Raw genomic sequence first — 23,570 nt, 5'->3', positions numbered from 1 at the left:
TCCCACTGTGTAATCATTGTCTAGTCCCCATAGTAATCGCATCAGCAGGCTCAGAAAGCCAAGGTATTTGTTTTTAAATGAGTTATTACTTTGTTATTTCACGGTGCCGTATATTATACTTACGTGTATTAGGCAGCAGTAACTCTGCAATCTTTTAGGTATTGCCCTAGTGGAAATTAAATTTTGAAATAATGTGCAGATGAATTTGCAGAGAGGTTCTACTCTAGCCTGCTGGAGCATAAGAGTCCAGGAAGAAGATGATAAAAATTTAGATCAGTATCTTTACATCATTGGCTCCTTTTTTTTTTTTCCACTTTGTGTCTCAGAAAATGCATTTTCCTGATTGACACTTTTTATATGGTATAAGTAGAAAGCAGCTATCAGCAAACATATGTGTTATCACCAATATGGTTAGGTAAGGATGTGGCTATGAAAGGGTACTCTTGCCTGGTGATATACGCAGATACCGATGTTCTGTCGCTTTAACTGTTACCCGATTGTCCTTGGCATTTCAGCGCCTGACCTTTCATTGTCTTCCACCTCCATAGCACTGTCAGAGAAGTTGGGGCACTGTTATGATGTGTGTGTGTGTGTCTCACCCTGTTCTTCCATCCTGTCCTGCAGAATGACACCTGGGGCCAGCAATACTCGTATGCCCTGTTCAAGGCCATGAGCCACATGCTGTGCATTGGCTACGGCATGTACCCCCCAGTGGGAATGACAGACGTGTGGCTCACTATCCTCAGCATGATCGTGGGTGCCACCTGCTACGCCATGTTCGTGGGCCACGCCACCGCGCTCATCCAGTCGTTGGACTCTTCCCGCCGCCAGTATCAGGAGAAGGTGAGTGGAGATGAGGTGGAGGGGAGTGGGCGAAATTGAGGTAAGCTATGAATGCATAGAATCCATTCTTGATCAGCATCCAACTCATTGCAAGAGGCCTCTGAGGTGAGCGATAAATAACTGTTAAAGTACTTATTGTAATTCCACTGTTATAATCCTTACTGTTGTTAAATGAGCATCAGCAATTCTAGCGTGCCAAAGCATGAAGATGCACAGTGATATTTGTGCCAGAAAGTTGTTGCTTGTATACACTGGCTGGTTTGTTTTCTTAAGGTTTACAGTGAGTAGATTCACTGATATGACAGCACCAGAGAAACTGTTAGGTCTTTTACGCTTGTCTTGGTTATGAAGTTCTGATGTTGCCTGGGCTGATGCTATGAGGTGTCAAGTCACTCTTGTGTTAATGCGGCTTTGAGTCCTTTGGGACCTGGGCTGCAGTCTTCTGAAATAAAACTTTGGAACCTTTATTTCCGGAAATTGGCTTTTAAGCCTCATCCAGAAAGAATTTGCCAAAGTGAATACAACCTGCTACCAGTGAATCGCCAGGGCTTTAGAGATGACTCATGTTGGACATAAGTAAAGAAGGTATTTGGATCAATGCAGAATTTGAGAGTCCCGTGTCATGGGTCTCAAGCTCCAGCAATTTTTGTTCATATTGAAGGTTGAACGAATATGCTGATATGGCACTTGAGAGCGCTCAAGTCAGGTTTTGTGTGCGGCTGATGACCGGCTACAGTAGCTGGTCGCTGAAATTAGTGCTCCGAAAGCTTAAGTGTTCCCAGGCAGCTGCAAGTACTGGGTCCGAAAACTTAAGTGTTCCCAGGCAGCTGCAAGTACTGGGTCCTGCTCAGGTGGGGGTCATGACGGCCATACCACATGGATCTTTGGTGATGCCGCTCCCCTGAAGAGGGTTTCTTGCCAGCTGCTGCTGCCCAGTCCCCGGGAAAGAGAGATGGGTGCATGCAACCCTATTTCCACTGTGGAGGTTGATAGGGTTGTGAGAAGACCATCACCACAGCAGAGACCCACGGGTGAGAAGTTAGCCTCACAACCCACCCAGTGAACTGCTCCTTTCTGGTGACTTCTTATGAAGAAAACGGTGTCCACCGAAATGACCCTAAAATCAACCACTCGTATGACAAATGTCAGAACAGATTTATAATCTTTTACTGTAATTTAAAGAATTTTTGGATGAGCATGTGGCAACCAGCTTGTGTTGTATTCTAGCAGGCCGATTTGGTTGCAACTAGGGATGGGTATCGAGAACCAGTCCTAAATTGGTACCGGTTCCTGGCTGGTCAGTACCGAAATATTGATACGCTCCTGTACAAACGGTGCTGCTATCAGTATTTATGTAATGTTAACTCATTACCTTCTAGACATGACCACATAACGGGCGTTTTCAAATTCCTGACCATCCCCTAATAATGACGAAGCTGCCAGCATCAAGCAATTACATTTGACATTGCGTAACTGCATGTTTACATTCTGTGCTCTCCAATTCTAGCTGACAGAGCAAAACATTCGAAAGTGTGGGCTCACTTTACTAAATTTAATGAAAATGCAGCTGAATGCAGTATATTGTAAAGATCCGCGTTACCTTAAGTTTGAGCGGGAGATATGTTTAATGCAAATAGTTGCATTATAGGTAAATTGTAAATAACGTGTTCAACCACTGGGGGCACTTCTGGGCAAAATAAAAGGGTGACCGTCTTTTGCTAGCGGGAAGGAAAAAAAGCCTGCGGGCACTAAAGCAGGTTGGGAAGGCTGGTTTGAGGTGCAGGTCCTTGAGGAAACAGGTCCTTGGACCAACAGCGTTATTTCCCTGTGTGCCAGTGTTCAAATAAAATGTTCATGATGAACGCTGCGTGTGTGTCCTTCTTTGCCTTATCCAAACCCAGCGTGCCACATGCCGCGTTGGTGTCAGAAGTGGGGCAGGCTGATGAGAGGCTGGTTTTGGGTTCTGTGGAACACCAAAAGTGGAGACGGGGAAATCGGCATGAGGACAAAAGCCAGCGGGATGACAAAACGGCATCTGGCAAAAGAAGAGCCTGTGATGGTAGCGGAGCTGTTGCAGAGTACGGGTGTCCAGGGGGACCACCCACACCATGCTATGGTGAAGACGACGGAGAAGAGCTGCCAGGTGCCACTGTAGAGGGACAAGCAGGTTGAGTGGGGTCTTCCTGCGCCCAGGGAAAATGTGGCAGAAGGAGGCAACGAACCACCGCCGAGTGTGGGTGCTGGGGAAAGTTGCATTGCAGAGAGTGACGCTTTCCCGATGGGGTCAGGCAACGTACTGAATGACGCAGAAGAGCGCACCTCAATGACAGACAAGCACGGCTTTGTACCTGAGGTGAGCGAATCTTCAAACGCAAAATCGCTCACAGGTGAAGGTTTCACCACTTTCACGAAAGCAACCCAGCTTCCTGAAGCCCCAACAAGCTTTCGGAAGAGAGCGCGGTGGAGCAAATGCCGCGAAAGCAGGAAGGCTGCACAAACGGAGGCAGCCGGTTTCATGAGCGTCGCGGTGGACTCGGCATGCGGTGAGGTGGCAGAGGCCTGAGCGTCAACCGGGGCAATCTGCCTACGTCCTCTGCCAAATGTTGGCCGAGCAACAAGAGGTGCGGCAAGATAGCCAGGCAAACAAGAGGGGTGTTCGTAACCCACGGGGGAGTTGGGGCAGTGCGGAACGGCTGCGGAGAGTGGACCCGGCGTTCCTGCAAAAGCCGGTCAGCGGATGGAGGCACAACGCGGTTGCCTAAACCCACATGGGCGCCACCAAGCCTGGTATGTGCCATGTGTGTGTGAAAGAGCTGTTCTGGGACCAAGGCTGGGCAGACAAGAGACAAGGATGGCCACCTTGGCGCCTCGAGCGCGCCACCATGGCAGGCTATTTGAGTTGTCCCCACCCCACAACCAGTGCTGAGCATCTGGGATCTGCGCTCCCGAATGAAGGCATGTGAGAGACAGCGCCGGATAGTGGGACTTTTTCTGGGGCAGGTAGCAGCGGGGATGTTGCATTTCTTTTTGATGTGGGGGCAATGTAACAACCCGCGTTACCTTACGTTTGAGTGGGAAATGTGTTTAATATAACTAGTTGCATTATAGGTAAATTGTAAATAACGTGTTCAACCACTGGGGGCACTTCTGGGGAAAATAAAGGAGTCGCCGTGTTTGCCAGCGGGAAGAAAAAGAGCCTGGGGGCGCTAAACAGGCTGGCTTAAGGCAACGGGGTCCTCGGACCGAGAGCATTACTTCCCTGCGTGCCGGTGTTTTCGTTAAGAACAGTGCCTGTGCGTTCTTTTTCGCCCCATCCAAACCCAGAACGCTGCATGCCACAATATGTGAAAAGGTAGTTGCGTGTAACATCAGTAATCTCATGAAACACTTACAAATACAACATTCTATAAATCTGAAGCAGTGCAGCATGTTTGAATGCTTTAGCAAAGCAGCGGCTGCACCTAAGTCCTTGGTGAAACCTCCCAGCTGGGATTGGAGGATTGGGATGGGATTTTCCAAGCTAAAAAGAAAAGTGTCTCGACCTCGTCAAGTCAAGGTAACACTCGTTATGGTTATAAAAATAAGACTATAGTTATTAACTCAGTCAGGACGCAGCATCAGTTTTAAGCACTATTTCTCTATATAATTTCTATATAATCTCTATATTTTTCTGTTTACAGATCTTTACTCTTTATGAACGTTATTTTATTTCTGTTAGCTTCTGAGAAGCTCAAGGACTATAGTTCTGTGGTAATTGTAATATTGTTTTGGTTTAGCTTCTGGTAGTGAAGCAGTATTAAAGCACATCACCACCAGATATTTGTAGCAGTTGCTCCTCCCTCATATATGGCCGGCATGGTGGCACAGCAAGTAGCACTGCTGTCTCACAGCGCCTGGGTGGTGTGAGAGGATGTGGGTTTGAGCCCTGCTCAGTCTGTGTGGAGTTTGCATGTTCTCCCTGTGTCTGCATGGGTTTTCTCTGGGTGCTCTGGTTTCCTCGTACAGTCCAAAGACATGCTGTTCAGGTTTCCCCATAGTGTGCGAGTGACAGAGAGAGTGTGTTCCACTGATGTATGGATGAGTGGCCCATTGTAAGTAGTGTATCTAAGTCACCGCGGTGAATAAGGTGTGTGGACTAGTAACACTACATAGTATCCATTGTAAGTTGCTTTGGAGAAAAGCATCTGCTAAGTGAATAAATGTAAATATACAGGAAACTCAGGAAACAATTTAACTTATTTCTGCAAAGAAAGTTGTAATCTTTTTATGTAATCATGTCTTTAGTTTTTGCACCAAATTATGGACATTAGTATCAATAAGAGTATCTAAGTTAGGATAAAATCCTAACGATACCCATCCCTAGTTGGAATGTATATCCATTTTCTGTGAAGCTCAGGTGCCCCTTGTTCAAAGCCTCATAAAATACTTGAATTTTGAATATTGATGAGTTTTGGTTTCCTATGTCTCTTCAGTTATATACACATCCCTCGCAACTGACCTCCTTCACGAATGTATATTAGATACCTTAAATTTCTTTAAACAATTAAATATATGGGGGGGCGTGGTGGCACTGCGGGTTCAGCCGGTGCTTGCTGTGTGGCAGGTCTGCGGTTCGAGCCCTGTTTGGGGTGCCTTGCAACTGACTGGCATCCTGTCCTGGGTGTGTGCCCTCTCCCTTCGGCCTTGCGCCCTGTGTGGCCTGGTAAGGCTCCAGTTCACTGCCACACTGCTCGGGACAAGCGGTTGTTGTTAATGGATGGATGAATATATACAGATTGATAACAGGTTTTAAATATTTTCCATTTCCATTGTATTCAAAGTACTGTTGACAGACATGTTTTTTTTTTTTTTTAAATATTTTGGTGGAATATATACAAAAAGGCAGGAAACCTACAATGATCTTTTCCCAATATTCCCAGTATCCCTGCTCATTCTTAACAGCCATGATGAGCTGTCAGTGAAGAGGGACATAACAAGACAGGAGTGGGAGTGTAGATGGAGGACTGCCACGTTTCCCAGTGCCCCGTATGCTCCCATGTGGCAGCCGTTGTTGTTCTCCATTGCAGATGGGTTTTTCCCATTTCCAAAGGCAACTGTCTGTCTCAAATCAATTAAGACAAAGGCATCCAGCTTTTGCAGCCAGCATTACAAGCAGAAGATGATGGAGGTGCACCTCCAGGGTTGCAAGTTAGCCGCAGTTCCACAGAAGGTCAAGTGGAGTCTGAAGGGTTGACCTCCACATTCTACAGGTTGTCCACAACTGGCTGCTGCCTTTTGCTGATGTTACGCCGATATACTTCCTTTGCTCCCTGTTGTGTGTTCCCTTCAGTTGAAATGCGAGAGGAAGTTATCGAAATGCGTCCATGTTCGTATGAGTATTCACAGCTACGTGGCAACATGAGACCCGGAAAGCTCCCCGACTGCATCTCCTCCTCATCTCCTCTCCTCATTTGGCAGCCTGTGGGTTTTGTGGGATGTCTCACGCTAGTCAAAGTGATGATGGTGCTGTGGCAACAGTGAGGGGGGGCTGCTGTCACCACTCAGATGGCTGCACCAGCCATGTTTATTTCAGCTCTGGATGTTTGCACTTGAGCGTGAACGATGCCTGTTAATAATACTCGGAGGGCTGTGATTGGAAGCGGCAATCTGTGGCAAGCTGGCCCCAAATGGCGCTGGCAAACTTGTGGCGCTGGCACATGATACGCTGTCTTCGCTGGATATTTATCTTCTGATGCATCGTTTAATTAATATTCAACAATTAAGGACATGTCCATCGGGAGCAATTAACGAGACCCCTGGAGCCCACTGAACTTGGGTGATGTCCCAAGTCTTTTCTCTTCCTTTCTCCAGTTCTCCAAGCCAAATCTTTTGAACAAAAGGTTTTTTCCTCTCAGAAACAGAATTTCAGGAATACATCAGTCTACGCGAAGGGACATTGTTGCCAACCGTACGAGCTGCCTTCAACTTTGATTCTGGATTTATGTGTTATTTTTAGCACCCTGGGCCTGTTGTTGTCAGACTAGGAGCTGCTTGCTTGTGTTTTCTTCCACTAAACTATACAATGCTCCTGAGTGGAACATCCATTACAAGGGCTGTTAGCCAGGAATTGAACCAGCAGTCAATAGGATTTAAATCAGCTGTTTTTAACAGGCCACAAGCAGACCAGGACAAAGCACAGGATGAGCAGCTTCACTAGAAAAGAATGGAACATTAACTTATAAGGTTCATTGCTATTCCCTACACGACTTCCTGGCTGTCAGTCTTATTTTTGACAGTCTGGAAGGATAATCTTAAAAGGGTGCTTCTGACCCTCCCACTGGGAATAGGATTACCAGTAACAAGATGTAAGAGTACACTTTCTCAGCCTCATTGACAGGCTGAACTATCACTTAAATCTCTATAGAGCAGACACTCCAAAGAGGCGTGCGTCCTTAGATAGACCTCATCACGTTTGTTCTGTCAGTTCACAGGCCCCACAGTGTGCTATCCCTTTATCCTCAGACACAACTGATCATTGTGACTAACCATATAGAAAAGTCTGGTGTCGGCACTATTCTGAGCATTACATGTATAGGGTGTGCACTTTCTCCTGGGCAAGAGCTGTACTTATAAAGTGCTGTCTGCTCAGGTTTCCTCCACTAAAAGTTGTCAGATTTGTTGGAAAAACAGGATCCTTAAGTTTCTGCTCTCGAAGGGAGGATGGGTTATTCCCCTGACTCCCCTAGTAAACACATGTAAACTGGGCGGCTAGACTTGCTAATATTCTTGCCCTTTGCGGTGACTCTGCCAAACAAGTCAGGGCAGATTGACGTAGAAATGGGAAAGAAGTGGCTAAGAGTTGTCAATGCTGATAAAGGAATTCAAAAAGCTAAAGGAAGATTTCTTAGGGGTATGTGGATTGTGCATCAGAGACAGTATCCAGCTGGTAAAGTGCGATCTGGCCCCAAGGGGTGTTGTTTTTAATCCTAGTACTGAGGACTACACTCTCATGCTCAGAGGCACAAACTCCAAGTAAAATGATGAAGGAATGAATATAAGACATGAAACAATCTTCACAACACCGGTGGCCCATTCACTGTGTGGTAACTCAGAAAGGAAATTCTGCACATCGCAAAGCAAAAGTAAATCAATAAACAGCCCACAATAAATGGATGAGATTTTAAGATTACAGGGCTAAGTATACTCGGTCCTTATATAACCGGGTCCCATACAATGAAAAACCACTGCAACGGCTTATGAAAACATTTGCTCTTATTCATACAGTGGTCCTATTATCCCGTTCAACTGCATTTTTCCCCACTGCGTGGTACTATTACTTCCATGAAGAGTATTTTATTCTGTAATAATTTAGATCAGATACTTTTATCAAATGGTTTGGGACACTTGGTGCCTGAAACCCATGAAGCGTTCTCTGTAATCGGTGTCAATCTGGATATCTTGTGGCTGAATGTAGTGTATAAGGGGCTTGGGGTGCCTTGCAAACGGACTGGCGTCCCGTCCTGGTTGCGTCCCCTCCCCCTCCGGCCTTACGCCCTGTGTGCCAGGTTAGGCTCCGGTTCCCCGTGCCCCGTATGGGGTGAGCAGTTCGGACGGACGGAATGTAGTGTATTAAACTCTAAATTACCTTGGAAGCATTGACCACTTGTGTACAAGTAGAGTTTGACTGGTGCTGGTTGGACACTTCTCTTTTAATACAGGTACTGCATATTCCTTCAAGCACTTAACATGGTCACATTTCCATAACAAAACCAATTACTGACAATCTCAACCAGCCACAACCATCTATTAGGGTACATCTAAATTACAACTTGGCAGCACAGTGGTGCAGGGGTTACTTCTGCCATTTCCCAACACCTGGGCAGTTCAGTAGTGGTCTGTTTGCATATTCTCTCCAGGGCTGCGTAGGTTTCTTCCGGGTAGCTAAAAATTACTCTTAGTGTGTGAATGTATGTGTGTGTGGCTACCCTCTGATGTCCTGTCCAGGGTGTACCCTGATCAGAGAGGTGCTGGACTACTATGACCCTGACTTGAACATGCTGAAGAAGAAAGTGAATGAATGAATACATTTTTATTATACATAAAATGTAAATATATGACTTTTAACTCAGTTATTTAATACCTATAAATTGCTTTAATATGACTGCCCTTACCCTAAAAAACCTTTAGTGATCAAATGAAGATTATCTAGGGTCAATAATTTAATGCTACACAGTACCCGTAATAGCATAGCGTCCATGTGCTTTGCAGAGAAAAAGACATACAGTGATTTTGTGAACTTTACTTCTTTTAACCATTCTTCTTGACTTTTTTTGTCTTATTTTGTTTTAAATCAGAAATAATGGTTTATGTGTTACTTTTACAGCAGGAGTTTGACTAAGCATGTGATTTTCTGGAACTAATTAACAATGCTGAGGACTGGGTAAACATAATGGAAGAAAAGCTTTCTTACATTTAATCATTTAGCAGACATTTTTCTCCAAAGGGGCTTCCAATGAATTCTATGTAGTGTTACCAGCCCACACACCTTATTCACCGCGGTGACTTACACTGCTAGATACACTACTTACACTGGGTCACTCATCCATGTACCAGTGAAACACACTTTTTCTCTGTCTCACACACACACTATGGTTGATTTTAGAGTCACCAATCCATCTGAACAGCATGTTTTTTGGGAGGAACCCATGCAGACACGAAGGGAAGATGCAAACTCCACATAGGCTGAGTGAGAATTAAACCCACGTGCTCTCGCATTACCCGCCGCCCTGAGACAGAGACATTACTTGCTGTGCCACCCGAAATAAACGGTTACTTGTGCAGCTACATAGGTAAGTCACAGTAAGCTGACCATGCTAAATGCATAAAAATCTGTCAGCTATCAAAAAGAGCTCACAGTATTAATAGATTTGTAATGAAACATGAGTGAACTATATTTGGAAACTGCCAAATTATTTAATGTGGCAAGAGGAACAGTGTCAAATCATGACCCGAAAGTGAACAAAGGAAAAAGCGCACTAGGGAAGGACAGCGTTGGTTACAAGTCGAAACTCAAATATTGGGTAGCTGACACAAAATATCTTATAAGCTTCACAAATCTGAATTTACGTGTCCTTTCAGAAACACTTTATGTAGAAGAGAAATATACAAATATCCATCACCTTAAGAACAGAATGCAGAACTTTTTACAGAAGCAACACTGAGTCCAACACCACATGGGAATTTAATGGCCAATTTACATGAAGCGGTTCTAAGCTACCAGATGCTTCATATGGTGCAAACTATGTTTTGTCATGTTATTCCTGTATTTCAAGGTGATAATCCCCCATGCACCGTATTAAATGAAATCAAGAGTGGATTAATGAATACCTGGATGAAACCAAATACCTTCTGTATCCTCCTAAAAGGAGATTAACATCACCGAACAGTTGTGGGAAGTTCTGGAGGGCCGTGTGCAGAGATGATTTCTACCTACTTCATCCTTCAGTGAACTGGAGGCGTTTCCATTGAGAAGTCGTAGCCATTCTGAAGGCAAAAATTAGGTTTATTACATATATTCCCTCATGACTGGTTTTTAGATATTCGTTTATCGTTCCAGTTTTGCATATTTTTCTGTGCCCTGTATATTAAGTCAGAATCCTAATTCTTGAAACGAGCGAAAAGTACGGATAACAGGTGTGATAAATGAAAAGGACGGATAAAAAGACAGTGGCACCGACAGGAAGTTAAAAGAAAAATAACGTGTAAACCGAAAACGACACCATGTACCGTGAATGCAGAAAGGACAAAACTGACAGCGAGTGCAGGTAGGAGTTTGACTGTACGCACTTGCACGACTCTAATTTCGCTCTGATTTCCTGGATTCGGGAAAGTTGCGCGCGGTTCCCAGTCTCATTATTTGACACCTGGGCTTTTTTTTTTCCGGCCAGCCGAATCAAAACGGCAGGTGCGGACGTGAGCAGCACACAGCTCCAGCAATGCAGGAAGCCCGTAGAGAAAAAAAAACCTTGGCTGCTTTGAGGAGGCATTTCACTTCATTATCAGATGTCCAAATGTTCTCTCAGATCAATGCAGGGAGAATTTTTAAGCAGACTTTTTGATAAGAGATTCAAAAGCGTAGCCTAAGGCAGGGTTTATGATTCCCTTCAAACCAGCCTGGGGGACGAACTTTTGTTTTTTTCCCCCACTTTTGTTTCACTCTTAATTCAGTTAGCAGATTCAGTGTTTATTTTTTTATTTTTTTATTTTTTTTTTGAAGCTCTTTTCCATACCATCACATTGCTTTGAATTACTGGTATCAGTAGTTACCAAAAGGGCATCGTTGTCTTAGAAAGATTCATCCCTATTGTATTTAACTTGTTTTTGTCGAACCTGCCCTTGCGAGCTTTTCTACGTCCCGACTGTCCAGCCTGCTTCTCAAATGCACTGTTTCTTAGATCTGAACTGAGAACTGTTTCTTTCTCCCGGAGCCACGTCATCCAGCAGCAGACAATATATCCTTGAAGCTGACCGGTGTCACTGCCTCTACGCTGGGTGTGTATCGTCAGCGAGGCGATAAGAGGCCCTGACATGCAGCGATGAGGTGGGGAATGGGTGTGGAGGCCCTCTGCGGAGGTGCGCGCTCACCATGATGCAGGCAGGGTGTTTGGATGGCTCCGATGACCGTCCTGAATACAAAGCGCAGCAGTCTGTCCGAACACAGCAAGGAAGCCAAGAGCGTATGTTAGAGCCGGTCTCTGTGCGTTTATTTCTCTGTGTGCCTGTGTGTGTACTGTGCGCGATCTGCGTGGCTGCCCGTCTTTGTGTGTTTACGCGTCTACGTGCGTGTGCGTGGTTGGGCTTAGTCACACTGCAGTTTTACTGCAGACACGTAGCGTCTCCCCTGCTCTGTCACAAATGAGACACAGAGAGGGAGAGACATGGAGAGGCGGCGAGAGAGAGGGATAGATGACTGTAACCATGCCACGGAAATAGAGTTACAGTCAAACATAATTTCGTTACCTGTGACCATGTGTTCCGGAGCCTTTCCCTTGCTCTGCTCGGGCAGAGGTCCCTCTGAAAGGAAGGTGCGGTGCCGAGGCCGGGAGACGGACACGCCGAGTTGCCCTCCCGCCGCGTCTCCCTTCGTTTCCCTTGGAAGCATGGCGCTGAGCACTTAGTTCTCCCACTGCGCTTTCAGCTGCCAGCTGTACCTGTTAAACAATTAATTAAAGCTCTACTCGACACAAGGCATTGTTTTGCTGTTGTGTAATCCTATTTTAAAAATGTCCGCACACTAGATCTCTACGGTCGAAGACAAGGAACGTCATTCCTTGTCCATAATATGACACTAATATGCTAGTATGCAATCAAGTAATATTTGTTTTGCTTGTAGTAGGAGTGCGAAAGAAACAGAACAATGAACCAAGAGGTTTGATATGTCAAAGAAAGTAATAAAGGATGACAGCATTGGAAACTATCGAAGGAAACTAGGATAATTGGCCCCATTTTGCAGAAGTGACTGAAACAAATGACGTGTTCTTGTGAAAAATGACCTAGAAAGATTGATTGACTGTAGTTTCGACCTGCAATGCCACTACTACCTGAATGTTGCCTTTCTCATTTTTTTCTTCTTTCCGGAGGCAGCCTGTGGTGCAAATTCAAGGTTAAAACAAAGTGACCCAGCCTGAAAAAGATTGGTCACCCACTGGAATTGACTTCTGAGCAACACTTATCCAAAATGTTGTACAGATGTCTTTGTTGGAGGGCTCCTCCAGTGAGTTACCCTTCATATCAAGGACGTTCTTACTCCAGCCTTCACATCAAACCACTTTAGAGGTCCCTTTTTCCAATACTGTAGTCTTGGCATAGTCTCTCTTTCTTAACCTTCTTTTCTCTATTCTTAACCTTTTTCCTGGAGGCTGAAATCAAATACAATAAAAATCTGAAAGATTCTTGGATGTTGAAGACATCTGTCTGTTTTTTTTCCTGCTCCACAGTTTTTGTTGGGTGTTTTTTCTTCTTTTTCTCTTGTAGGACTCCCTCTCATTACATGACTGCTTCGTTCTTCCCATGTTGTGCCGTGCTTGCGGACATTGCTCGAAGATGCGAGGCTGTCACTGATTAATGAGATGCTGTTCGCCGTGGCGAGCAACCGCGTTGTTCTTGCGTGATGTGCGTCGTGTCATATCCATGCTTTCTCCTCATGTATGTGCGGTATGCCGCTTTATGGATGGGGCCTCTCCCCACAGTCCCCCAGTTAAACTGCTATGGTCTTATCCGCCATACCAGAGAGATTCACAAACACAAAGCACTTAGTATGGAAATGTGGTGGTAGCTTCTGCATAATGATATAGACTCCTGCAGTTTCTCAGAGGAGCCCTTTGAAACAAAATCTCAGTTTCTTGGCTTTATTTTCTTCAGTTTATGCCTGTAAAATTGATGGTTAATTCAAATATTCTCTTCTCAAATGCGAAGGTGTCATTTGTTTAACTGAATGCTTCTTGCATGTATGTTCCTGCTTGATGTAGATGTTTTCAGAAAAAATACTGAACAAAATCACCCATCTGTGCCAGGCAATGGACTTGTTATGGTTGCTATTATTTTTGACCAAATGTTTGACGTTCCTGGAAGGTTTTAGCTGTTTTACCCTGTAGCAATGCAGTAAATACCTTTTCATATAAATAAACTCAATAGAATGTGAAATTGTTGGGTTGTGTTTAAACTTTTTCCCAATATTTTTGAAGAATTTTAATGTCTTCAGTGCAGTCCAGTTGTTTATATGATGATCCTGAGTTCCATTAGTTGTTTAGCTCTGTAACATTGGACTGACATCAATGTTTTTGTCTTTGTTTTTCTTTTCTGCAGTACAAACAAGTGGAGCAGTACATGTCCTTCCACAAGCTCCCAGCTGATATGCGACAGAGAATCCACGATTACTATGAGCACCGCTACCAGGGCAAGATGTTTGATGAGGAAAGCATCCTGGGGGAGCTAAATGAGCCATTAAGAGAGGTGTGGGCTTGTCCATTAGGTGACAACAAAAGACTTGAAGATCATGGCTTGAGTTTGATGATTTTATAGCACCTTTGTCTGTATGTTACTTGTACCTGCTGTCAGTAGAAAATTTTACTTTGAATTTACAATGTGTGCACATGGTCTCAGGTCTGGTCTCTGAACACCAGTCAATGGTATCAGGTTTCTTAACACACATTCCTTTCTGTAGGAGATCATCAACTTCAACTGTCGCAAGCTGGTGGCTTCCATGCCCCTGTTTGCCAATGCAGATCCAAACTTTGTGACCTCCATGTTGACCAAACTGCGCTTCGAGGTCTTCCAGCCAGGCGACTATATAATCCGTGAGGGCACCATTGGCAAGAAGATGTACTTCATCCAGCATGGGGTAGTGAGCGTGCTCACCAAGGGCAACAAAGAGACCAAGCTTTCAGATGGCTCATACTTTGGTGGTAAGACCGATGGTTTGTCAAATAAGTCAACACAAGGAACCACTTGTTCTGCTTCAGTAGTCATGATTTTAGCCGATTACAGCAAACCAGGCAAAACCATTTTTTTGTCATGACATCTCAGAAGCACCAATCAGCTCCTATTCTGTGTAAGTTACCAAAGGCTAGGTTTTTCCCAAATGGACAGTATGTCATTTACAATACTCTGTTTAAGTAATTAAACAGCACAGTAAGGCATTTAGCAGAGTCTGACCTGCCTTTCAAAGTTTAATTACACTGCTTCTTCACAGCTTGATCCCAGCACCCTCTCTCTTGAAACGCCCACAGGCGACAATGCTGAAGATGGCAAGCAATCCATCTCAGATGTTGCCAAGATTAATCATTGCTGCTTACAACAGGACAGTAAAGCTTCAGATAGTCCAAACCTGATTTAGACTTCCACTGAGACTTTGTCACCCAGACAAGGACTGAAAAAGCAAGAATGTTGGACATAGAACGGGGACATTTCCGTTACATTTTATAAGTTTGCAAAATAATTTGAGATTTACAGCTTAGGCACACAGGACTTGGTAATTTTTTCACATTATGCGAGAGATACTTCTAGTAAACAGGAGGGAACCTGGCATGAGGAAGTCTTTTTCCAGATTTCTGTAACTGTCGTATGCATAAGTCATACAATTTTTTTTTTCTGACCTCGCAACACTCAGTGTTATATTTCAGAAAGTTTGTTAATCAGTTTCACATTGTATCAAACAAATTAGAAACTTCAAGACAAGCTTGTTCACAGCTTGAGATTTCTTGTGAAGAAAGCATGATCAATCGATTAGCAGCATTTCTTTAGACGCCGAGATTGAAATTCAGGAGTAGAGCTGCTGTTTGTACCAGTTATATTAATTTTGATTCCATTTACGAAGTACGTGGTCCTAAGTCATTATGTTTTGCAGAAAAATCCCCTTTAAAAACTGTTACTGAGAATATTGGCCAGAGTGCACCGAGAAGCAGCTTTGATTGGCATTAACATGCTTTGTTGAGTCTTTGTCTTTCTCTTGCTTGACTTAATGGGGGATGATCTGTTGGTCAGCAAGATGCTCTTAATCTCTGCTCCCCTGAAGGAGGCCATGAGGGTCATCTCTGCCCTCCCCTGACACAGAGCTAGCTGAAGAGCAAGGCCTCGAAAGCTGCTTAATGCTCTCCACCTAGCCAAGGCGATGTGTGCTCCTACAGGCGTGTAATTCGTAATTCCATCCTTAGCATTAACCCATTTCTAGAGAAACTGGCTGCTCATCTTACTGGAGGACAGTTTCTTGCAAGCCTGACCACAAGCAGTCTTTTAATATTGGTGAGATGAAGCTCTAAAAACAAGAGTGTTGTAAAACTTTTTTCCCTGATTTCTAATTTGTTTTTGGCTTATTGTGGGTCATTTCAAGAAGTGATAGGTTTTCTTAATTATTTCCCTTCCACTAATATACACACACACACACCCATTTTCGGAACCGCTTGTCCCATTCAGGGTTGCAGGGAGCCAGAGCCTAACCTGGCAACACAGGGCATAAGGCTGGAGGGGACACACCCAGGACAGGACGCCAGTCTGTCGCAAGGCACCCCAAGCGGGACTCGAACCCCAGACCTACCAGAGAGTAGAACCAGGTCCAAGCCACTGCACCCCCCCTCCACTAATATATCTCACACACACACGCACGCACACACACACACTCTGAACCGCTTGTCCCATACGGGGTCACAGGGAACCGGAGCCTAACCCGGCAACTCAGGACATGAGGGGGAGGGGACACACCCAGGACGGGACGCCAGTCCGTCGCAAGGCACCCCAAGCGGGACTCGAACCCCAGACCCACTGGAGAGTAGAACCCGGTGCAACCCACTGCGCCCCCCCTCCACTAATATATAAAATATTAATTTAAAAAAAGTTCTTTGAAAGGAGAAGGTGTTGTCCTAAAAAAATCTACTCTGATACCTAGAATACTCTACAATACTGACTCAGAATACTGACTGAGACCAAGTGAAGAATCTTCTATATGTAACACACTAAAGCAGCTTTGAAATGGCTGTGGAATATCTAACATATTACAACATTATTATCAACTTTGTTACAATTAATTACAGCTTAATTATGCTGTAACAGGGCAACAAAGTGTAATAGTGTAACACTAAAGAGTTACTTGGAAAAATGGTAGGAATCCTCAAAGTCATATCTGGGACTGTTGGAAAAAGGTCTAGGATATGCTCTCTTCGTTCATAAGCCCCGACAATAGTACACCAACATTATTTCAAGCAATTTCTTATTATTAGTCCAATACTGCAAATTTTCATGTCTGTTTTGTAATTTTATTCAGAAGTTCTTTAAGTCTTTAGAGTCCTCTAAATTTGACCATATTTGCATCCCTTATATGTAGCTTATGTGTCATCAGAGGAGAAAAAAGAGAATTCAGACAGAAGGCACTGACATTTTAATGCATCGTGTGCCAATTTCAAGCATACACACCAAGTCATCCTATAATGAGGAGATTTTTTAAAAATAAAAGGAGTATTGTGCGGGTTCAATGAATTCCCTTTAAATGCCTTCAAACAATTGGGAAGAAAACAAACAAAGCAGAACATGAAAGCACCACAATTCAGTGCATTAACATAAGAGGACCTTTTGAAATGGAGAAATCATGAAAGAGAACATAACGCCGTAGCAATGGATTCCATCGTTGGGTGAAGCAGAATTTAGTTAGAGCCTGGGGTTTGCCTAAGGCATCCCCACGCAGTTGGACACCTACAATTTATAGCATTCACTTAGATTTAATTTCCAGCTTGTTAAAATTCACAAACAACCCATAAATAAGTCATTGCAATTAGCCGTCCAAGAGTTTCCCTTCTACGTCCATCCTATGTCGGCTGTTCACAGCATCCCTCCTCCATCTCATCTTTTGCCTCCACCGTTTATGAAGCGCAAACAGTGTCTGAGAGGACAGAAAACCTCGTCCAAATGGCCCATCGCAATCCTCCCAAAGATAAATGGACCTTCACTGGCATTTCATAGCTACACTTTGCATCCATTATTTATTCTTTAAAAGGGACGTTGGTCCTGCCTGGGGTCCTGCGAGACCATGAAGCTCAGATGTCTGGCCAGCCTACTGACACCCAGGGCCAAGCACACGGCGGGGCTGTATAGCAGGGCTCCTGCTCAATGGAGCGTCACCGCCGCAAGCTGGCAGGACAGCTGAGACACGGAGCGACACAAAGGGGGCGGAAATTGCGCCCGATGGGGGAAAGGGCCCCTGTTTTAACACCACTTACATCACTGAGCATTGGACCCGATTTAGACCGTAGTGGCATGTGCTCAAGAGGCACTTAGATTCAACAGTGCGATGTGGCAAATCACTCCTCATCTGATTATGCTAGTAGGAGCCATGTGAGAGGTCCCTGCTGCAGCTGTTTCCCACCATTCCCACCTTCGTGGAGACATTTATAATCACACATACCCTTGGTACTGCCGTCAATCTTACGGAAACACAGAGAGGGTCAGTCTAGAAGCATCCTCAAACTGATGCCACTACACGTTCATTTCGATACCCATCTGAATTCGACCCCAATGCCTAGAATACCAACTGAGAGCGGGATGCAGATTTCACTGCGCTCATGAGATGAAATGAATTTTCCACACGGAACACAGCTCCAGTAAAGATAAACTGAGCAGCGGTGAGATAAACGGAGTTAATAACGTCAGACTGAAGTATCAATCTTATCGCTTCCTGCAAAACTGTGTCCAACAAAAGTGACGCATATCCCTCCTTCGGGAACACGTGTTACGCCTAGACCGAATGTCATTACTACACGTATTATGAATGTCATGGATAGTGTGTCAGTCATTTAGGGCTGTAAGTGCCGTTCTCGTGTGAGTCTCATCTGATGATTTTAAGCGGAGAGAAAACACCCAAACAGAGAGGTTTTTTGCAAAATGCGAGGCAATCGAATCTGCACGGCCCTCACATCGCATTTATCTGTCGCTTTCAAAAACTACTTCTTTTAAAACCAGTTGCCGATGCCGCCGCATATTGTAACTGCAATAACGCTAGATTAAACCCAGCTGTGTTTGGCATTTCTTTATTCGGTAATTTAACTACAGGTGATGGTCACAAGTGCAGCGTTCTTCTGAACATGGCAAAGCCAACAACTCAAGTTAGGCAGGTAAATGGGATGTCATCAAGTGAAGCAAAACAAATTTGCGTAAATGTAGCCGAAAGGCCCCCGAGTTAGAACTGAGGCTTGATTGTGATAACATTTACATCTGAAATGAATAATGGATTTTAAGGAATTTCTGGGGAATTAAGAGAAACTTCTGAATACTTTTCCAAGTCAGAGCAAGCTGGGGAAAAGACATGTTTGTCCGAAGAAATCCTGACTTCTACATTTTCCACTTTCCACTTTCCAAACTCTTTCCTTGTACTGCTCTTGTCTCATTTAAAACTGAGAGCTTTGGGGCTGTTTTCTGTTTGTCTGAAATAATTACCTCATTATGTTTTTAGCACCGGGTACCACCATTTTTTAGGTAAAGGGCTCTGCTGAAAAGCGTTGGCTGCACAAATCGAATACCTTCACCACTCTGTTGCACTGCTGACCTCTCACGCTGTGCTGAAAACATAACCTCTCATTCTTACTCTTTGGAGAGAACTTGGGAGTGCTGCTTAAGAAGCCACGGAATAGTTTCATCAAGGCCTAAAGAGCACAAGTAAATCCCAGGTTGTTTAATGCATGCTGTGGGAAATAAAAAGAATATAGAACCACAAAATGACATGGTTCTAACCGGTTTGTACAAAAAAAAAAAATATTTAGGACTGCCTTGCCGGTTTTTAGTTACGCATACATTAAATTATGTATAACTATCAGTAAGACGAGCCTTAAAAATTCTTAACTGAATCAGTTTATTAAAAGGCTACTACAGCTTGAAGCCTAACATTTCAGAAGGAACAGTTTACTACATACAGTCATGTAGTTCCCAGCTCCAGTAACTGCTCACACTTCACCCGTGCAGAGATCTGCTTGCTAACCCGAGGCCGGAGGACGGCCAGCGTGCGAGCGGACACGTACTGCCGCCTGTACTCGCTCTCTGTGGACAACTTCAATGAGGTCCTGGAGGAGTACCCCATGATGAGGCGGGCCTTTGAGACCGTGGCCCTGGACCGCCTCGACCGTATAGGTGAGTCGTGCAACCCGCCCGAACTGCGGTCAGTGAGAGTGATTATGCCTGAATGACTATTCTGGATGCAGCCAACCTTATGTACCTATCTACCTTATATTCCAATACAGAATCCGAAAACACAACACTGACAGGGTGTGTAGTCGCTGATAATGAGCAGACTGCTTTTGGCCGAAAAGAGGACGCGTTGTCTCAAAGCGTACGCGTATGAGTGAGCATTCTGGGATATTAGGCCAAATAGATGTGTGTGAATAGAAAACATCATGCAGCTGTGCTTTAATCCTGAGATGAATGGCTCAGCAGCAGGAGCAAAAGAAGCCACTCATGCTGCGAGAAGTTGACCTGGGGATGGCGATCGCTTCCATTCATCCGCAGAGACATGCTGACAGATGTGCAACATTAGCCCAGATCCGCAGCCCCACCCACAATGAGCTTTGCACATCTGCTTCCGCAGGAGCTGCCAGGGAAGGCAGATTTTGGACCCCGGCATGAGCCATTTCATGTCTAATTCTTTGTGAAAGAGGGCAGCCACTCTCACGTAAGGCTGAGGATCAAGTGTGTCTTTGCAGCCGGAAGACTGCATGAGACCGACACAAAAAACATACAGACTTGAGGGCAATAAAGTCAACTCGAGGGCGACTAAAGAACAGAACTCGTCTGTGCTGCGTACCAACACAGACCAAGGCTCATGACCCAAACTGTTTCAGTGACATATTCCACTGTATACAGTAAATGGGTGAAACTACTTACTGAGCAGATAAACACTGTAAAATATTAGAGGATCAGCTATATATTTCAAATATACAACAAACAATAAAATATACTCGGTATAAAGCCGCAGACAAGCACAAAAGATGTATATGAAATATGAAAGCAAAAGTGAGTGCTGAATTATTGTGAAAACATCTAATGTTTGGGGTCTTGGGGATTCTGAAAACAGACAGGGTCAGAGTTGGATTTTTGGCACCCCTAGGCAGGAGTCGTTCCGACACCCTCCGGGACTGCGTTCTCTACATTAATAAAGATACACATAAATATGACAATTACTTTTACTTTAAACACAGATACATACAGATTGTGAAGGGAATATAAAATTAGAATTTATAAACAAAATTATAATTAACTTGTCACATTATTTGTGAAAATATGTATATGAATATTATATATGCGCAGAAATCAAATTTAGACTCTAACAACTAGAAACAAATAGATATATACTATTTACTTGTCACGCCGACGCCCTCGAGCCGAACGACCGCACCTCTTCAGTCTCCCGTCCTTGTCCCCGTGACATTACAGCTTAGACCAGCATTGTTTCATAGAAAATTTTGCTTACAAAGTGCTAAAGACACATTTATGTAACGGAGAAGGTCTTCACGAATTTCCTAATAAAATTTTTTTTTTGTTATTCGACAATGTTTTTCATTTTTATGTCCAATATTGCAATCTATTTTTCAATGTTTGTAGCAAAACATGCTGCCCCAAATTTCAGCGCCAGTAGGTGATTACCAGGGTTCACCCAATTATGAAACTGGCCCGATTTACATCTCATGCTGCTGCTGTCGACGATTTGTCCTTCCGCTCGGCACCTCCTGCTTGGCAATGCCTCAAACCCAACCCCCGGGTACTTTGTGTTAGGCAACGAATTGTTTTCACCCCTGTAAACCCTCCTGCTTTCATGAACTCATTCCGATAGTGCCGTTTCACTAATTAATTCTGGTTTTAATGGACCACGTGCAATCTGATCGCCACTGGTGGAATTAACCCCTGGGTCACGGCGGGGTGGGCCGTGGGCCTATTACGGTGCTCTCTTTAATTGCCACTCCTGGTATCTCGGATGGCGATAATCATCCGTTTGCAATTCCATTGACTGTACATTGTGTGCAGGTCAAGTATAACTGCCATGCATTTCCATCACTAGTCGAGAATTACAACTGTAGCAAAAAACTTGCCATTTTAATCAAGTCTGATCCTTGTAGCTTGTAAACCATTCAGTAATTTATAAAAGGGTAAGCTTGGGTGTGTATGCTGTGTGTGTCAAATATCACACTGCTCCTCGAAGGCAGTTTTTTCAGCTAAATGACTGAAGCCTTAAACTGCCTCCGTGTCTCTTGATGTGTATCTCGTGTGTCTTGCACTACCACCGAGGATTAACACTGTACTTGGCACACTGCCTCCACAAGAAGCAGTTTTTCCAAGCCTTTTTGGTAATTAGTCTGTCTCCCCATCGTTTTTACATAGAGCCTTTTAACATTCCTTCTCTCAGGGAAGAAGAACTCCATCCTGCAACACAAAGTCCAGCATGACCTCAGCTCAGGAGTGCTGAATTGCCAGGAGAATGAGATAATCCAGCAAATCGTGCAGCACGACCGCGACATGGCTCACTGTGCCCACCTGCTCCAGACTGCCCCGCCCCCTGTGCCACCCTCACCCACGCCCGTCATCTGGGCACCGCTCATCCAGGCTCCTCTGCAGGCCGCCGCCGCCACCACTTCCGTTGCCATCGCCCTGACACATCACCCCCACCTTCCCACTGCGTTCCTCCGCACTCAAGCCTCTGCGCTGGGCTCCCTGAAGGACCCCTCTTGCCGCCTGAAAAAATTCCACTTTCCCGCCTCTGTCGGCTCCTCGATTGACTCCCCCTGCGACACTCCTTCCAAGCCGCACCCAGGGGTGGACACACCTCTGCTGGCCGCTTTTCGTGCCCATCACATGACCTCGAACCTAGCACAGGACGGGTCCAGCCATCAGCCTTCCACCAGCAGCGCACTTCCAAGGCCTGGCAGTACAAGCGCCTTTCCCTTTGGCTCCCTCCCTCCATCAGACTCTCGATCCTCCAGCTCTTCTCAGCTTCACCCACAGCCTCGGCAGCAGCAGGTAGCCTCCTGCAGCACACCGCCCTTTGTGGCCACTGGCTCGCAGTCACAGGGAGCAGTGGGAGGGACTCCGGGGGGAGCCGCAGCTGCCACTACTCCCCACATGAGTCCCATGGCCTCCAACTCAGGCAGCCCCAGCCTGTGCCAGATGCAGCCTCCACCCCCGAAGACTGTGCAGGTCTCTTCAACGCAGCAGTTCGCAGGTGGGGGTAGGACTTCCAGCAACCTAAGTCTGCTGCACATGCCTCCCTCTGACTCCCCTTCCTCCTGCAGAAGCCAGCAGGCCCAGCCTCCAGGGGGGTCGCAGTTGTCGCTGGTGCAGCAAAGCTTGGCGGGCCTTCAGTCGGGCTTCATCCCCCGGCCACACCAGGAGCGATCGGCACTGGCTGCCCTGGCCCAGTATGGGTCGGGTAACGCCTCCCCCTGTTACACTCCGCTGGCTCCAAGTCCCATAGTGCAGAGCCCTGTGACGGGGAGGACGTTTCACTACAGTGACCCCTCAAGTGCCGCGGGATCCCACAGTTCCCTCCTATTGCCACAGACCTCGTGCCCACCGCCACTCTCCAGCCTGCCCCGAGCAGGTGCAGAGCTGGAGGCGGAGTCATTACTGAGCCTCTTTTCTCCAGATGTAAAAGTAATCTCGAGCTCGCACCCCTCTCTGCCCCTGGATACGAGCCAGACCCCAAGTCGCTTGCCTCGACGGCCATCCCAGGAGTCAAGCTCCTGCTTCTCGACCTTCTCGTCCCCGACGCTCATCAGCAGGCCCTGTAGCTCTGTCTCGGGGAATGTACCACTCGCCAGGCAGTCGTCAGCTGTGTCTACCCCTCAGACTCGCTCACCCGGGGCATCTCCCGACCTTCCAGCCCGCAAGGGGCCCACGGCTCACACGCTTGAACCGGACCCAGCTCGCTCCAAGCTCCCCTCTAATTTGTGAGGTTTGATCACACCCTCCTGTGCAGCCCAGACTGGAAAAAACAACCTGTGTAAGTCTTTCAGCCCCTAGACTTCACTGTGTTCGAAACTTATTTTAACTTTCCTAAAACTGTGATTTTACATCTTAACCTGGTGACATAGAACTCTAGGTTTATTTCTAGGTATGCTTCACCATTTCCATTTTTTTTTTTTTTTTTATCTTGAAATGTATATGTAACCTGATGTTTAATATTTGTGTCCAGTAATGGGAGGGTGTGAGAATCAAACCATTTTGAC

The 23,570-nt window shown here is 45.4% G+C and overlaps 1 protein-coding gene across 1 annotated transcript in view; it reads left to right on the top strand.

Annotated features, from left to right (window-relative positions):
• LOC108926252 (potassium/sodium hyperpolarization-activated cyclic nucleotide-gated channel 3-like) overlaps positions 1–23,319 on the top strand; it is a 54,334-nt gene extending 31,015 nt beyond the window's left edge. The window contains exons 4-8 of the mRNA XM_029253696.1: positions 625–843; positions 13,687–13,833; positions 14,045–14,285; positions 19,321–19,485; positions 21,752–23,319. Coding sequence (XP_029109529.1) covers positions 625–843; positions 13,687–13,833; positions 14,045–14,285; positions 19,321–19,485; positions 21,752–23,295 — 2,316 coding nt within the window. The 3' untranslated portion in view covers positions 23,296–23,319. The remainder of the gene's footprint in view (positions 1–624; positions 844–13,686; positions 13,834–14,044; positions 14,286–19,320; positions 19,486–21,751) is intronic.
• Positions 23,320–23,570: the final 251 nt, after the last annotated feature.

The sequence above is a fragment of the Scleropages formosus genome, chromosome 7 (genome assembly GCF_900964775.1).
Source record: "Scleropages formosus chromosome 7, fSclFor1.1, whole genome shotgun sequence".
In the NCBI taxonomy this organism is placed as follows: Eukaryota; Metazoa; Chordata; class Actinopteri; order Osteoglossiformes; family Osteoglossidae; genus Scleropages; species Scleropages formosus.
This window is presented reverse-complemented; position numbering and strand designations above follow the sequence as displayed.